The following is a 16,499-nucleotide window of genomic DNA, read 5'->3' as shown; positions in this document are numbered from 1 at the left end:
ACAGAAGTTATAGTCTTTGGACCAGAGTCTTTGAAAAAGAAGCTGATTAGTTTGTCACTTCATTTGAATGGGATTAAATCGATCTCAAATAATAAAGTAAAACACCTCGGTGTATTTTTTGATCAGGACATGCAAAGAGGTGTCTAGAATTTACTTTATTCATCTCTGAAATATTGCAAATGTTAAAAAATATCCTGTCCAGGGGTGATGCTGAGAAACTAGTCCATGCATTTGTTGGACTATTGTAATTCTTTACTATCAGGAAGTCCTCATACTGTAGTTAAAAGCCTTCAGCTGATCCAAAATGCTGCAGTCAGAGTTCTGATGAAAATAAAAAATAGATCATATTTCTCCTATCTTAGCTCCTATTCATTGGCTTCTTTTTTAGGTTCAGAATATAATCACCTTTCTCACAAATAAACCATAAATAACAAAGCTCAGTGTGAGGGTTTGCTGTTGAGTCAACAACAAAATGCAAAGAAATATATCTACTGCTGCAACATGCCCCTCCTGGAAGACTGTGTCCTGAAATGTGTTGTTGCAATCAGCTGATTTCCTTAGATAGAAAACTTATAGAAAACCATTATGTCTGTATGTTTATATTAAATTGTCTCTGTACAGTGTATTGCTGCTATTTTAACAACCTAAAATGAACTGAATCTAATAAGCTTCTGTTAGTTTCTTCTTTGTCTTACTCTCTGGCTCAATCTAAATGCCTTATATTGTAGCTCCTAACTCTTGTCCCCAGCCCCTGCTACTTTACATTTCATGGTAACAGTCAGAACATTGTCTGGGGTAAACAAGGAACTCTGGATTTCTTTAGTGAATACAGCCTTCAGTCTTCCAGATGTCATTATGTGACAAACATGCAGGTGAATGATTCTTGTCAATTTAGGACTACACCCTTCAGGAAAAGAACTACAAAAAAAAACAAAAAAAGGCTTAATCCTTTCTGTCATAAACCTAAAAAGATATAAATATGATCATATTTGCATGTTTCAAACAGACTACATGTCAAGAAATAATTCATTTAATTAAACACTCTGGCATACAGTTTTCTGTGCTTATACGCCCGTCACGCAAAGGATTGTGGTCACCGTATTACTCCTAGTGGCGGCTGGGAACATCCAGAGGTCCGTATGCTAAATTAACTGCCAACAGGAAGCATGCTAGCCTCGTGAGACCATCCTGATCTCGCAAGCTTTCAAGGTTTCACTCGCAAATCAGTCTGGAGACTCTCCGTTAAAGAAAATTTAGGGCAGTTCACCAAACGAACGTCCAATCAGCGTTGGCTTTGAGGCGGGTTGAGGTGTGACGCAACGAGAAGCGTGACAGTTCAGTCTAAAGAACATGCCAGCTTCAGCCGATGAAACTAGCGTTAGCGTGGCTATCGAGCAAGTTTTATCGGAATTACAGAGTATTTCTTCACTGAAAGAAGAGCAAAACACTGCTCTGGAGGCTTTTCTCAGAGGAAAAGATGTTTTTGATCAAATTCTTGCTGAAACCAGTCGGTTTCGGCAAGAGTTGGCTTGTGCCTGGCTTGTGGTTGTGTTTTCGTCGTTGCTCTTAGTACGTCATATACTTCGTTGATCTGATTGGTTTATTCGGCCCGTCTATCACTAACATAGGCCAATCAGCTAACCAGTATTTTCGCCCCTTCCCAAAATTACTTCAACGGAAGGTTTCCAGATGGATATGCGGAGCAAATCCATCTGGCGGAGTCAGGTTAGAAGCATGCTGCTTTCTTGTCTTAGTTATTTCCTTACTATTAGGTAAACAATTATTATAGTGACCGCAGTGTATATTGCAAAATTAAAAAAACAGGAATGGCAGGGGTCTCTGAAAGATGGACAGGAAAGTTAGATGCGTTGAACTGAATTGAGAGAAATCTGAATTGTGAAGAGAGCTTACTTGAGGTTCTGGTTTATCCGTTAGGGGGGAGGGTGAGCAGGGTCTGGAAACTCTGTGAGTCTTGGTACTGACAGATTTTGTCGTGGAAGCGAAGGGATCCATGTGAGCATAGAGGAGAGCGAATCAGATTAAACGGAACAGTGACTTTAAAGATGCTCTGTGCTGCTATCTGGGAAAAGCACCAAAGTCCTTACCTTGATTTTGTATATTTATGAAGAACTCAGAAGGTTTCTCAGGAGCTTGAACCGCTGGACCATTAGTCTACAAAGACTGACACACAGGCACTGGAGAGCTGGCAGCAGGATCCTTAAATAGTCCACTGCTAGATGGGGAACAGGTGAAGTCAACCTGCCACTCAGGGGGAAAGTGCTTGAGGAGGACCTCTAGAGAGACTGATAACTGGTTAAATGAAGGATCAACGCTGTTCGAATCTCCACCGGCAGGCACTGCCTCTAGATCCCTACCAATGACAAACCGGTCTTCCAAATTGTTCTGAACCTCCCCTGGAGTGACTAGTTAACATCAACTCTGGTAAGTCATCCCTCCACTAAACTTTCCTGTCATCAAACCATTATTCATTGTTTCCCTGCTTCTACAGTATTTCTGTGGCCCCATATTTATTTGTTTCCCTCCCAGTTTCTCCAGAACGAATGACTGTTACATTTACCTTGTGATTGTTCAATAAACCTTTTAAAATTAATCTATTTCTCAAGAGTATGTCTGTACTGTACAAACACTGCTCAAAAAAATAAAGGGAACACATAAGAAACACGTAAACATTTACAAATGGAATGGACAACAGGTGAAAATTATTAAAGATTAGCAAGACACACTCAATAAAGGAGTTTGTCTGTATGTGAGGACCACAGACCACTTCTCAGTACCTATGCTTTCTAGCTGATGTTTTGGTAAATTTTGAATGTTGGTCGTGCTTTCATACCCATGGTAGCATTAGGCAGACTCTACAACTCCCATTGTAGTGGCATTTCCAAAGAAATGCCACTACCTCCACAGCCCTCCATTTACCTGCAAGAGGTAGCTTGACAGCCATTAGGTAGTGTGAGGAGATCCTAAGACCCCTTGAGACAATATGCTGGTGCGTTTGGCCCTGGGCCCCTCCTAATGCAGGACAATGCTAGACCTCATATGGCTGGAATTTGTAAGCAGTTGCTGTAGGATGAAGGAATTGAAGCTATGGACAGGCCCACCTGTTACCCAGACCTGAATCCAAGTGAGCATATGTGGTTGAACCTAATTCTTAATCAAACCACCAACATCACTTTGCACCACAGACTGTCCAGGAGTTGGCGGATGCTTTAGTCTAGGTCTGGGGGATTCCTCAGAAGACCATCCACCACCTCATCAGGAGCATGCCCAGTTGTTGTAGGGAGGTCATACAGTCAAGTGGAGGCCACAAACAATACTGTGCCTCATTTTAACCCTGTTTTAAGGACATTACACCAAAGTTGGATCAGCCTGTGGTGTTTTTCTAATTTAATTTTGTGCGTGACTCCAAATCCATTTTTTTTTGTATGTTTGTTGCTGTTTTTGCAGCAGATGCACATATTGCAGCTTGCTGGCTCAAGTGCTATATTGGAAGATGAGATCCATGCCCCATTCAGCTCAGTGACCCTGAACAATGTTGTTCAGACCTGCAGTTTTAAAAGTCAGATCCATATCAGGCATCATATAAATCTAGTTACAAAATTGCTCAGTGAAAATCATCATGAAATATGTGGTAAGCATATTTATTGTGTTGTTTTAAAGTATTTTTGTTCATGTTATTTCAGCATTATTACTAATGTTATCCAGCTACAGGTCACTAGTAGGGGATGTTTCATTACAGATTACAATAGGACTTGAATTAGTGCCATTATGGTCATGACCAGGACACAGGGCTAGGTGGAGGCAATCCAAAAAGGTTCCAGCACAGAATGAAAATAGGGGCATCATTTTTTCTGCCTCAAGAAATGTCACCAGCCCTGCAGGAAAGCTGCAGAAAACACCAATCTGACAAAAACGTTTAGAGAAGGGCAGCTGATGGGGTAACCCTCCATGCCAGGCTGTGTATTCCCCATCAAAGAACTCCACACACCAGGACTCTGCTCCTCGGCCCAGCCAGCAGTCCTCAGAGGTTCCTTTGCGGGGAATGGAGGGGTAGGTAACACCAAGCTCCCAGTAAGTCTTTCCGGTAACATCTATCTCCCAGTAATGGTGACCAAAGCGGAACCCCTGGAGACTGATGACGTTGAGGGTGGTGTCGAACCGTCCTGGTAGATCAGGGAGTTTCTGCCATGTGTCTGTGTAGGAGACGCTGTCACTTTTAGGGGAGATAATTAACTTTGGGTGGGCCGTCTGTGGATCCAGGTGCACCTCACTGGAATCTGGACATAAGTGTAAATATATTAATATTAAAGGTATCCTAAAGAGGGATACACTGATTTACTGATGTGTAAATAAAATGGGAACTAACAGCTTTTCAGGAGTTTCTTCATTAAAGGAGTCTGTGAGCAGACAAGGAGCAGCATGTTGTCGGTGAGCGTGAGGATCTGGCTAGCTTTAGCTTCATCGAGGCTCACGCTGCTAGGATCTGATTGGTTGAGAACATCCGACACTCTGAGGAAGGAACGGCATGAAGTATTACTTATAGGCATTGTGGCTTAAAAATACCGCCATAAACTTTTGCATTTTATTACCCCACAACCACAAACTTAAAATGTATTTTTTAGGGGAGTTTTATGTGCCTCGGTCAAATAGGATTGGATTTTGTGTTATTGATTCACTTTTCTTTATTTTTAGATTTGTGCAGATTTATGTATTCCATATGTGTAAATCAGTCGACATTTTAGTATCTCCCTAATAGCAGCAGTGTATTTAGTTAATTACTCTCAAATGTTACATGTTTATGCTGCTCACGTTGTTATGTTTCTCCCCTAATTGGACTTTGAGTTCCATCTATGTAATTCGGTTTTGTTGATCTTTGCTGTATTTTCCATTTTTGTGTTATATTTAAGCAGTTTTTAGTTAATCTCTGTTGCCCTGCTGTGACTGTCTCCCCTTGGCTCCCTTCTAGTCACTTCTATTCACACCTGCTCCATATCAGCTGATTACCCCAGTCTTTGTTCCATCTCCCATGTATACTCTCCCCATGCAGTTCCTCAATGCCAATTCCTTGTCGTTACTTGGCTCACCATGTGTGATTTCTCCTGACCACTCCTGGTTTTTTCGATTGAGTCTTGTTTTTGTTTTTGTTTCTGTTGCCCTTTGACTACATTAAACCTACAAGAACTCATCTCTGCCACACATCTCTGCATTTGGGTACTCAACAAACCCCCACCCTCAAGTTGACACACGTAGCTTATCAGAAAACTTCTCTATGATCTCATGTGTCATTTTGGATGTTCTAGCAACATCATAGGTTTAAACATATTTGTTGAAATGTCTCCTTGCTTCATTCAGCCGGTCTGCGGCATGCCCCTCGCTGCTTTGGGTTCCTTATAAAATACTTCATGACTTACCTTTGAATTGGTAGGAAACTTACTGTATACGTGATAGAACGCGTTTTTTTCCTTTTGTGTCCACCTCCCTTTATCCTAGTACCCCTATAGATATCAAGCACAACCAGTTCTCTTATAGAATCAGACTAAAGACCCAGAAATATGGCTTACAGATCAGGGATAAGGAGCATTTTACCTCATACCACCAACTAAAAGTCATACACCTTACAATTCTAGCTTTTGTGGAAAAGTGGCAAAAAAAAAATCCATTGCAGTTTCCCTGCTCATATCAAAATCAAAAATGAAACTTTTTTTGCAAGTTTCATAAGACACAAAACAAACCAGAAAAAACTTCCACTGATCATAACCCTGCAAACAATCACCACTGTAAAACAGGGATGGTAGCTCTTCCTCTAACCTGAGTTTGACCTTATTAGGCATAACCCATCTGTATATATGCTATTGTACATAACTATAAAAACCCTTTTTATAGTAATATCCACCTATATATTATATTCGGTACATATCCAGCTGTAAATTTTGTTTATAACGCTAGTTAACTATATATAGTTAATTATAGATACCCATGTCCTGTATTTATAGAACCATTATTTATTCTGCACTTGCTGCTATTGCACTTTTAGTTAGACCTAAACTGCATTTCATACCTTGTACCTGTACCTGTGCAATGACAATAAAGTTGAATCTACTCTAATCTAATCTAAAAAGAAAAAAAGTCTGTAGATGTGCTAAGTACATATAAATATTTCCCCAAATAGTTTGAATTGTAACCAAAACAGGTTCATGTGTTAGACTCAGAAAGATAAATTTAAACGCACACCAAATTTCAAAGATTTCTTTTTTTTTTTACTTTTCACATAAAATCCCATAAAAATACATAAAAAATTGAGGGTGGAGGAATACCTAGCAAAGGTGGAGGAATACCTAGCAAAGCATATGCAACTCTAAAAGTCATTAATATTATCCGTACCTTTCTGCTATCTCTGTGTTGTCCAGCTCAGGATATGAAAAGAATGACTGAGGAACAGCAGAAAATCTAAGTTAGCTATGAGCTGCTTCTCTTAACATTTAAACTCTGGATTTATTTATTTTTTTTACCATTGAATCAGGTTCTGTGTTGTTTTGCTCCAGAGCAAAAGATATTCTGGCCAATTCTTGCTCTATTTCCTGTATTTGAGTGCAGTTTCTCTCCATGAACGCATCCAAAGCAGAGACAGCAGCCCTCTCCTCCATCTCCAGGTGAGACAAGGTAATCCGCATGTCCTCCTCCAGGACGGCATGGATCTCCTGATATTTTCTCAATACACTGTCTTTTATTGCTGTAGATTTTTTCTAAATGGATACATATTGAAATATCAAATTCTATTACCACATCACCCAAAAAAAAAAGATTTCCACATTAGCAGATAAATTGATGAAATCTAAATTTCTTTTCCGCAGAAAGGGCCTTTTTTAAGTAAACTCACAGTGATTTCTGACTGACGGGCCGCCAGTTCTTTCAGCCTGTGTTTTACAGCAACTCTTTGCTTCTTCAAAGATGTGTGGTGCCTTTCTAACGCATCCTGTGGGAAAAGGTTGTACATGTATTTGATGTACTAACTAAACAGCTGTGAGTAGGAGCCCCAAGAGCAGAAAAAGCTTAAAGTAGACCTTTGTGTTAAAGTTCAGTACTTTCTGGGTATGAGCTGACATGTATTCCTCACATCTCAGCTCTGTAGTCAAACACGTAAAAAGTTCTAATTAAAGCCCGGATAAAATTGGAAAAAATGTGGACCAGAAGAGTCCTTTTACATGGAAGTTAAAGTTGGACATTTTTGTATCTTTCTCTAGGTTTTTCTGCAGGATTCCTAACTCCACGAACAGCAAAACAATGCATTAGGTTTTATTAAACTTTGTTAATGAAAGGATGAAATCTGGGTTACTTTTTTCTCACCCTGTAAGAGGTTTCTATTTCTCCTTTTACTTTTTTTATTTAACAATTGTTCCAGCTGATGTAAAAATGCTAATTATTAAAATGTAATATGATATGCATTATTAGGTCTTGAAGATCTTATACAGCACCACCAGAAAATTTTAAGATCCTTATTTGTTTTACTCTATTTTTAAATATAATTCCAAGTCTTTTTTATTCTTAAAGATGTCCTTATAATACTGCAAAAAGAAAATGTAAAAGTAGCTTTTCAGCTGATATATATTATGTGCTTGACATGTTTAAACCAATGGTTTATTATATATTAAAGCATCTTTGGCATTGATCAGAGCTTCAAGTCTTCCTCATCTATCTTTACAAGATTAACATTCATAATTTTGGGTTTTTCTTAAACTCATGTTAAAATCAGATACAATCTGGCATATCTCTAAGTAGATCAGCAATTTATATTTTTCTAGCATGCTAAATTGGATTTAGGAATAGTTTAAGCTAAAACGTCCCTCTGAACATGAGCTTTCTTTCCTGTCTGTTAAATTTGGTCAGGCAAGCGTATGTGTTTGTATACTGTATATTCCAAGTATTTTGCTGAGACACGGTCTGGTCTAGAAGGTGTAGAGATCATTGTTTTTATTTCATCCTTTGATTTAATTTCCTAGTTTCTGATCTGATATGTGCCATCAACTGTAAGACCATGTAAAAATAAATGTGTTCATTTCCAAATCATGTTCAATTAGATGACCTTACCACACCAGGACTCGAGCTAAATGACAGACGCATCGGAAAGATGGAAATAAAATGCACCTAAAATCATTTTTAGGTAACTTAGTATACCTTTTCTAGTTTTTTACTCCATTTAAAAAAAAACTGTTAAACTGAAAATTATGCTTAACGCTATGCTAAAAAAAAAATCTAACAAAATTTGGGGAAAATTAAGGGGTGCATTCAGATAGTATTTGGGATAGATTACCTTAAACTGTAGATTTGAATGCTATTTTTAATGGACTGAGTTTAGATAGCACCTTTCTATATATACCAACCATCCAAAGCACTTTCCACTGTCACTACATCCACCCTGTCACATTTAGAAACAATGAGATCAGGAGGGTGCTTGGGTTTAAGTGGTCATTGTGGTCAGTGTAATTCAGCAGTGAGAAGCTGGAATTAAACCCACAACTTTCTGATTACAAGAGACTATCTACTGAGCCACATTTTTCCCTCCAAGCTGCACATTTGTTTATAATTGGATTATGCTACTTTAATTAATGAAATATTTTCTTCATGTTCTAATATTTCTATATTCCTCTTTTAGTGGAAAACTCCACTGTTCCATATTGTTGAGGGACCTTTCTCCATATTCTGACTTAAACAGCAGTGAAAATGTTAATTTTGCAAAAGATTTCTGAGCAGCTTTCACAAGTGTGACATCAAGAGTTGAACACTGCAGAGGAAAGTTGACATTTAAACCCAAACTCTTAGTTGAGGAACTAATAAATCACAATTTAGGATTTTCACACATGTCTTGATTTTGGGCGGTGATGTTATGTTTTGAGCTTTGTTCATTTCTTTTTTTTTCAACCCCCCAATTCCACATATATATAAAGGGCAAGGGGAATAAATTTGTGAATATTGATTTTGAATTACCTTGTTTTTTTTCAAACTAACCTGCTGTTTAAAACTGGGTTCTCTGTTGAATTAAAAGGTCACTGAGCACAAACACCCTGAGAGGAAGCGGCCAGGCAAAGTCCACATTTTCCCAACAAAACACACAAAATGATCCAATAGGTCACAAAACACAAGAAAAAAACAGGACTGACCTAGAGAATTACAGAATAGGAAATCTGTGGTTTAGAAAAGCTAAAGGATTAAATATGGAGTGGAAATTTAGGTAAACGTATAGAATTAGAGTTTTTTTTGTCTTCACAGCAGAAAAGAACAAATAATGCACAAAAAAAGAACATTAAAACATATCAACACCTCATAAGTTCACAAAAGCGTTGCAAAATAAGCTTTTTCTTTTTTTTTTTTTTTCCTGGGCAAAAAACCACAATTGCCTGATTGCCTTACATCATGTAACACAACAAAGTTAAATGAAGACTTCTAACATAAAAAAAAATTTGAATTTAGTCCTAAGATCACTTTCCACCCAATCATCCCCATCAAGTGGGATCAGAAAATGCTGAGCAGGTAAGAGGCTGATAGTGACTGTCAGTGTAGATTGGTTCACGGCAATTTAAAGCTTTATTGGCTTTGATTTCAATACAACAAATGGCAGTGTTTTTATTTTCTAATTATAAAACAATACTTTCAAATACAGTTGCTTCTTGAAATAGGGGGTTGTATCTATTTGAATGTTTTTTTTTTCTATCTCGGAAACAGCCTTAAAATATAGTATTTGTATTTCCAATATCAGTAAAGGGAAAAAAAGTCTAACTTTGTTTACGACAGCCTGAGAAAAGAGACATATTTGTCTATGCAGATAAACATTTTCTGTGCATAACAGCCAGGGGAGGGAAGAAGACTGGTGATATGTTTCTTGGAGTATTCATTTCAGTGTAGATCCAGTCGAACAGTTGCTACCAACGGTTTTCACACAGGTTTCTCTCATCTTAGTGTATTTTCAAAAGACTCACTGAGCCGATTCTTGAAAACTTTGGACTAAAACTGCTTCAGCCCAAGCATAAGAAAAAAGCTGACACATTCGAGCTACAGTCAAGGAGATTTTTGTGATGGTGCATTGATGGTGTACTGTGATTACATAGTTCCACAGGAATCAACAGCAAAATATAAGGAAAAACGAGCAGTAACGTTAAGGAAGGATTTTCACTTGAAGCAAAGCAGGAGGTAAAATAAGTGCAATTGAAGCAAAACAAAATGGACCCTTTTCATCATTCTTTGTCATTTTTGAACATGGAAAAACTTTCCATTCAGGGTTAAAAGTCCATCATCTCGACATCAGTTCATTTTGTGGCGCCAAGCAGTATGAAGAAAAGAAAAAGAAAATAACCAAGAACCCTATATCTAAATTACAACTGTGGGCTATCTGGTTGTATGTACAGAGTAATGCATGCTAATAAATTAGGAAAGAAAAAAATAAAGCAGCTAAAAGAGCTTGGCCTTCTTTTTCATGTCGTTACGTTTCCACAGTGGAAGCCTGTCAAACTCCTGGATCTCCATTCCAAAGATCTCAAAGAACGTTTCGGGTGCTAAGTGGCGCTAGAATTGAGAACAAAGGTGGAGAAAAACAAAGGAAGAGGGAAGGGTGAGGGGGTTCTCAGTTAGCATCAAAGCTGTAAAAAAATGTTTGCAGCAAAATGATGAGAAGCAACTGGTACGGCATGTTCTCAGCTACAGATGTAAGTTTGTGTAACAAGGGTGTTGACACAAAATTCAAAATGCAGCGTTAACTGAGGAGCATCGGGAGGAAATCGGATACCTCCAGTCTGGTTCTGTCCACATCCCTTGGCAGTTTAGCTCTCCCTCTACTGGTTATCATGAGCAATTCATAGGGATACACCTTCAGAGGGAGACATGCATCATTAAACAGAAAAAAAAAAAGATTGAGCTAAGTCCAAAAACAAAAACAAACAAACCTTACAAGTTTGTACTTTTGGGATAAATCTGACTGTAAAAAAGGGCAGGAGAGCAGGTATGTGACAGGAGGCTGACTGGGTTTGCTTGGTTGAGGATATAAGGGAAATGCAGGTGCTTTGATGTGTACTATTTTCTTAGTGGTTAAACGTGCAAACGCTCAGATAAAGAGGGAGAAAAATGACTTCAAACTCATGTAACAGACCATATTTTTAGATGTATTCATATTTAATGTTTTTTATCTAGGCCGAATAAATCCACATTGGAATGATTGTCTTGAAAAACTCCGGTGCTTGTAATTAAATTAAAAAATGACTAATCCTAACCCCACTTGAGATGGTCCAAAATAAGCAACTGAAAGCTTTCTGAAGCCCCTGACCAACTCATATCCACACGGTAATGTCCTGTAACACTGCATAAACAGTATAAAGTGATATGAGTTGTTTGGATGACAGACCGGATTTTTACACTGTATGTTGCATACAGTATCCAGTCACTTTGAGTCAAAGCCATGTGCAGATGAGCATGAAGAAGCCAGCATGCTGTAAGCGCTTGATTGACTCAGCAGCTCCTTAAGCGGCATGCTAAATCAGGAGCCCTGCTAAAGTGAGTCTTTCTTTTTTGACTGAACAAATATTTTTCTCTCAAATATTCACACCTCAACTGTCTCCACCCTGACTGATGTCATTTTATGCACACTTACTGTCTCTTAAATACAATCGCTTGCAAAAGTATCCCTACCATTTGGACTTTTTCACATTCTAAAACATTGCAACAACAAGCTTTAATGTATTTTTGAGGAATTATATTGTTACATAAAATTTGCAGTGTACGGCAGCCTCGCTTCTGTCAGTGGGCCCCAGGGCAGCTGCGGCTATAATGTAGCTTGCCACCATCAGCGTGTGAGTGTGTGAATGGGTGAATGACAGGGGTGTTCAATAAGTAATGCCCCTGACGCACTTCCATTTCTTTGATCAAGTTGAAATTTTGCATGTGCAATTACTTATATCTCTATACGTTAAGTGGCAAATTATAGCTCTGAACATATTGCGGTTTCTTATTTAGAGGTGTTTGAACAGAGCCTGTTGAATGTCTAGCAGTGATCTGTTTTTCATATTTGAAAGGATGCACAGCAAGGAGACTTCTGAAGAAATCAAAGTAACTTGTGATGCCTCATCATATGGCGTTACAAGGACATACAAAACCCGGATCACTGCTCGACACTCAACAGGCTCCATTTCCGTCTTGTCTCAGTTCGAAAACCTGTTAATCAGAAACCCCCAGTAGTTCACAGAAGAAATGTTCCACTTAATCTATAGAGATAAAAAATGGTTACACCTGCAACTGGAAGTGGGTCAAGGGCATTACTTATTGAACGCCCCTTGTAGTGTAAAGCACTTTGGTCAGGTCTCCCGAATTAAAAAAGAGCTACATAACTACAGGCCATTTACCATTTAAACTTAGTTTATTTAGGGCTACGAGACAAAAATCTGTATAACCTCCCCTCCAATTTACAATTATGTACAACTTTGTGTTGCACTGCAGAATAAAATCCTAACAAAATACACAGTTTGTTGCTGTAATGGCACAAAATGTGAAAAAAAGTACAAGTACCTGTGATAGGTACATTATTTTCTAAATTTGTCATAAACATTCATATTCAACTATCGATCAGACATTCTATAATTTTTTTAATAACTCATTTGTAATTGGTACAAAAAGGAAAATATACTTGCTTTCGGTTCCAACATATTAGGCATAGATACTCCCCTGTCCATCCTTGCAAGTGCTGCACGGCCCTCCTTAATGTGCTAAAGAACAGAACATATACACATGTAATATAGTGGAAGGGGACTGCAAGGATCATGGCATGAATATATATCCACCCATGAAAGTGGGTGCAGTTTTTAGTGGATGGAGCGAGTAGCTTGAAAACAATTGCATATTAATTCCTATTATACATGGGCAGTCATTTACAGATTGCTTTTTTTTCTCCGTAGTTCATTTCAATAAATACTTTTAACATGTAGCTTGAGTCATCACATTGAAAAACAACACAGAACAAGACGTGAGGCAATGGTTGTACATTGCGTTTACGGTACAGTTGTTCAGCTACTGGGCATATGTGTGTTTGCTTCTCATATTTATTCAAAACCACAGCAGCATATGCCCTGTAGATGAAAAAAATTCAGAGTGTGATGCAAGCAAGGAGCAGGAGTGGGCGGTGTGCATTCAGGGCAACCCAATGACAAAAGCATAGCATATGATGCATAGATGAGGAGGCATGCCATGTGAAGAAAAGCAGATGAGGGACATACCTGAAACTCTGCAGGACAAAATGGGACAGAGAATGAGACTCACAGTTAATGGTTTGCTGTAGAGTCCCCTGAAAGGCTACTTTTAGCTATAGCACTGCTGTCCTTCATGAAAATCAATTATTTCATAGAGCATGTCTGTGTATATGTACATATTCCAAGCCGATTTTAACATTAAAGAGTTGTGGTGAAACATTTCTATTTGTGGCGTTACTCTGTTTGAGCTGCTCACCTCTTCCACTACCACACATGTCTCCATAGCTGTTGTACTGTGTGAAATCTGTAGACTGAGGCTGAAATAAACAGAGATAAACATCTTGTGAACTTCCAAAAAAGATTTCAGTCCATGTTTCACATTGCAAAGGTTTCCATGCACCTTTTCTTATATTAAAGAAAATCCCAAATAAATCTGAATATATTGATTTGTATCCATATCCCAACCCATCTTAGTCTATATTTTGTAGACTTTAGGTTGCATACTTTATAGACTCACCCACTTGAATAACAGAAAACAGAGCTTTGATGCAATGTTTTAGGTCTGAGCTTCGTCTTGTATTACAATAAACATGAAACGTTCCAGTAGCAACTTAGGCAGAAGATTTGACCTTAATGCCCAGTGGGGAAAATTTTGTGTCAGTTTGTAATCATTGCAGTCAGTCTGTACAACGAACTATTACCATAAAATGGAAACCAACCCGTCTTTAGTCCCAGTCAAGCAAAAATGTTCCAGTTAGGCAGCAAGAAGTCATCGCTGACCCAACTGCAAAAAGTTGGGTCAGCGATGACTCAATTTGAATCTATACAGTCTAATGAACATTAATGTACAGAAGCTCTGATGCATAAAAAAAATCACTAAACTAAAGACTTTCAAACTGTGAAAAAAAACAGGGGAAGCTGCATATACTTGAAAAATATATGATACATGTGACAGAAAACAGTAAATGATCAAAATAAATTTGCACATATTGCACATAAAGGAAATAAGGTTAAAAATATATATTTCTGGGTGAATATTTTCTACAAAAAATGAACCTAATGTCTTAAATCCTTAATGATCCAGTTCAGAATAGGTAAATATTTGTAGAAGCTGGTGGTGAGTTATTTCAAAAGACCTCTGGCTGTCATTGCAACCAAAACCAATTTGGTTTGATTTTAACAAAAAAAAAAAAAAGAATTGAAAATATGAATCATTTTCCATCTACTTTCCAATAAGCACTTGAATTGTGTTGGTCTGCTGCATAATAAATAATTAAATACATAAAAATAGGTTGTCATAGAAAAAATGGGAAAAGTTTTGCATTGCATCTCCTGATGCAGCTCAATAATCCAGTTAGAAGATTTTTAAAAGTGGAGTAAATCATCTAGGTGGGTTCTTGTATGAAAGACTTAGCAGCAATCTTATCTTACCCGATGCAAACCATTCCGTCCATAACCAGGCAGAGAGTTGGTCTTGGTTGGAGATGTTGGATCTGAAACATATTAAATAACAGTGCATTTAAAATAAATTTGAAACACTGATTTAAAATGTTTATAAACCAGCGTTCTACTCTAAAACACACTCATACATTTGCCTTTAAAATTTTGTGTTAAGGTACATTGCTGAAAAATCAAGAGTAAAGCAGCTTAGAGAGCTGTTCCCAGCTACCTGCATCACAGTTGTTCATTTTGGGTTCGTATCGTTGAGCAGAGAGGCTGCGTGCATGCCGCTCCCTGATCTGCTCCTTCTCCATCTCCTCTTTCAGAATGAGCTTACCCAAACCAGACTGAATCTGCACAAATACAGCAGGTAAAACGTCAAAGACCTAACATCGATTTTCCCTGGATAAGTTAACAGCTACACAGTATTTAAACTAACAGGACGTGAATGCTATCTCACCAACCTTACTAAGATGTTCTTCTTGAATTTGCTTTCTTTTCAAAGCTTCTTCCTCCTCCTCTCCTCTAGATTTCCTCCTGCCTTCTGAACCTGCAGGCACCAAGAAAAGTTATTTTAAAAAAAGCACACAATAATTGTGACCTTAAAGGAACCCATGCATTACAGACATTTCCAAAGAAAAGTTCACATCAACTCATCAAGGCACATTCATTTTGGGTTTTTTCCAGGGTAGAACCATCCCAACCAAACAAAAGTAGTCACTTATTTTATTGCCAAAGCCATTCAAGAAGCTTAACGTTAGCCTGCCGTTAACTTTTATTGTGTGTATGGGATCCTTGTCCAGTTAAAACATCCAGTTATTTCCAAGTTTTAGCATTTTAGCTTTTAAATTAAACATTTATTGAGGTAGCCTTTCTCTATCTAACCTCTTACACCCTAAGGGGGTATAAATAAATTTCTGCCTGACAAAAACACACAAAAGTAAATAACTTATAGCCTCAAAGCTATTAGATTTAAGAAGACACTTTTGGTACGTCTGTAAAGGTAAGATGTCATAGAATGGTTTTCTGGTGTCAGCACCATTGTAGCTTTGACCCTGGCTGAAATATTAGGGACAAAATACTAAATATTTTGCATTTTTTGAACCTCGCCAAAATTTTCTTTGAAATAAACATTGCAAAACACTACCAAAATATTATTTATAGCACAAAAAAGTAGTACAGACTTTCAAATCTAAATGTTGTGTAAAAATATACCAAATTTGGACTCAATCAGATGAATCATATTTATTTTAGAATGGTATTAGTGAGAAATTTCTTAGGCGGAGAGGCCATTTTGGCACATTTATCCATAAATGTCACCAAACTGTGCCAAATATGTTTTTTACATCAATACTGGGGGTTTGGTAAAATTACGAGGTCACGTAGCAGCTGGACCCGCCGGTGGGTCCGTAGGGTTCAAGGGGCTAATATGCTTTTGCAAATCAGCCCCAGAGCTGGATGCTGCCACTACCATGCATGACAGATAGGACAGTATTTTCAGTATTTTCTCTCATGTCGTCTGACCATTAGATGTTTTCCTTAAGGGCTTTTTTGCTGTCCATGTGGACAGCTGGATACTTTACCTTGCATGAATATCTCTTGAGGAGTTTGGTGCAGTAAGGTTATGTTTTGGTGGAGTCTGACCTAAATATGGTTAAGGAAAATGGTCTTTCAGTTTGATTTAAAGAGGAAAAGTTTCATACTGACAAGGAACATAATAAAGTTTAAAGAACTGCACAGCAGCATGCCAGGAAACCAGAAGGATTGTTGTACAGATGTTATCCATCGATTTTTGTAAATTTACTATTGCAGATTTGCTAA

The 16,499-nt window shown here is 37.9% G+C and overlaps 2 protein-coding genes across 20 annotated transcripts in view; both read right to left on the bottom strand.

Moving 5' to 3' along the window:
* Nucleotides 1-3,690: 3,690 nt before the first annotated feature.
* LOC119789680 (probable E3 ubiquitin-protein ligase TRIML1) lies at nt 3,691-9,431 on the bottom strand. The gene is made up of 5 exons (XM_038294711.1): nt 6,896-9,431; nt 6,528-6,761; nt 6,400-6,446; nt 4,385-4,527; nt 3,691-4,295 (listed from the first exon to the last, which is right to left on the bottom strand). Exons 1-5 carry the CDS (start codon nt 7,010-7,012, stop codon nt 3,724-3,726), a joined length of 1,113 nt encoding a protein of 370 aa, XP_038150639.1. The 5' UTR covers nt 7,013-9,431; the 3' UTR covers nt 3,691-3,723.
* Nucleotides 9,432-9,582: 151 nt separating this feature from the next.
* ablim1a (actin binding LIM protein 1a) overlaps nt 9,583-16,499 on the bottom strand; it is a 73,996-nt gene continuing 67,079 nt past the window's right edge. For 17 of the 19 annotated variants that reach the window (XM_038294702.1, XM_038294696.1, XM_038294705.1 and 14 more), the window contains 8 exons: nt 15,143-15,228; nt 14,908-15,031; nt 14,670-14,731; nt 13,495-13,555; nt 13,266-13,273; nt 12,684-12,758; nt 10,793-10,873; nt 9,583-10,572 (listed from right to left, as the gene is read on the bottom strand). In XM_038294702.1, coding sequence (XP_038150630.1) covers nt 10,459-10,572; nt 10,793-10,873; nt 12,684-12,758; nt 13,266-13,273; nt 13,495-13,555; nt 14,670-14,731; nt 14,908-15,031; nt 15,143-15,228 — 611 coding nt within the window. In that variant the 3' untranslated portion in view covers nt 9,583-10,458. The remainder of the gene's footprint in view (nt 10,573-10,792; nt 10,874-12,683; nt 12,759-13,265; nt 13,274-13,494; nt 13,556-14,669; nt 14,732-14,907; nt 15,032-15,142; nt 15,229-16,499) is intronic. The other 2 variants (XM_038294692.1, XM_038294697.1) reach the window with 2 other exon arrangements.

The sequence above is a fragment of the Cyprinodon tularosa genome, unplaced genomic scaffold (genome assembly GCF_016077235.1).
Source record: "Cyprinodon tularosa strain WSP-4 unplaced genomic scaffold, ASM1607723v1 ctg343, whole genome shotgun sequence".
Classification (NCBI taxonomy): domain Eukaryota; kingdom Metazoa; phylum Chordata; class Actinopteri; order Cyprinodontiformes; family Cyprinodontidae; genus Cyprinodon; species Cyprinodon tularosa.
This window is presented reverse-complemented; position numbering and strand designations above follow the sequence as displayed.

Coding starts and splice junctions, on each gene's coding strand:
- LOC119789680 (XM_038294711.1), bottom strand. CDS start 7,012: ATGTACAACCTTTTCCCACAGGATGCGTTAGAAAGGCACCACACATCT. Junction 6,447..6,527: donor ACACAGAACCTGATTCAATG/GTAAAAAAAATA, acceptor GCTGTTCCTCAG/TCATTCTTTTCATATCCTGA. Junction 4,528..6,399: donor AACACAGAGATAGCAGAAAG/GTACGGATAATA, acceptor TTCCTTCCTCAG/AGTGTCGGATGTTCTCAACC.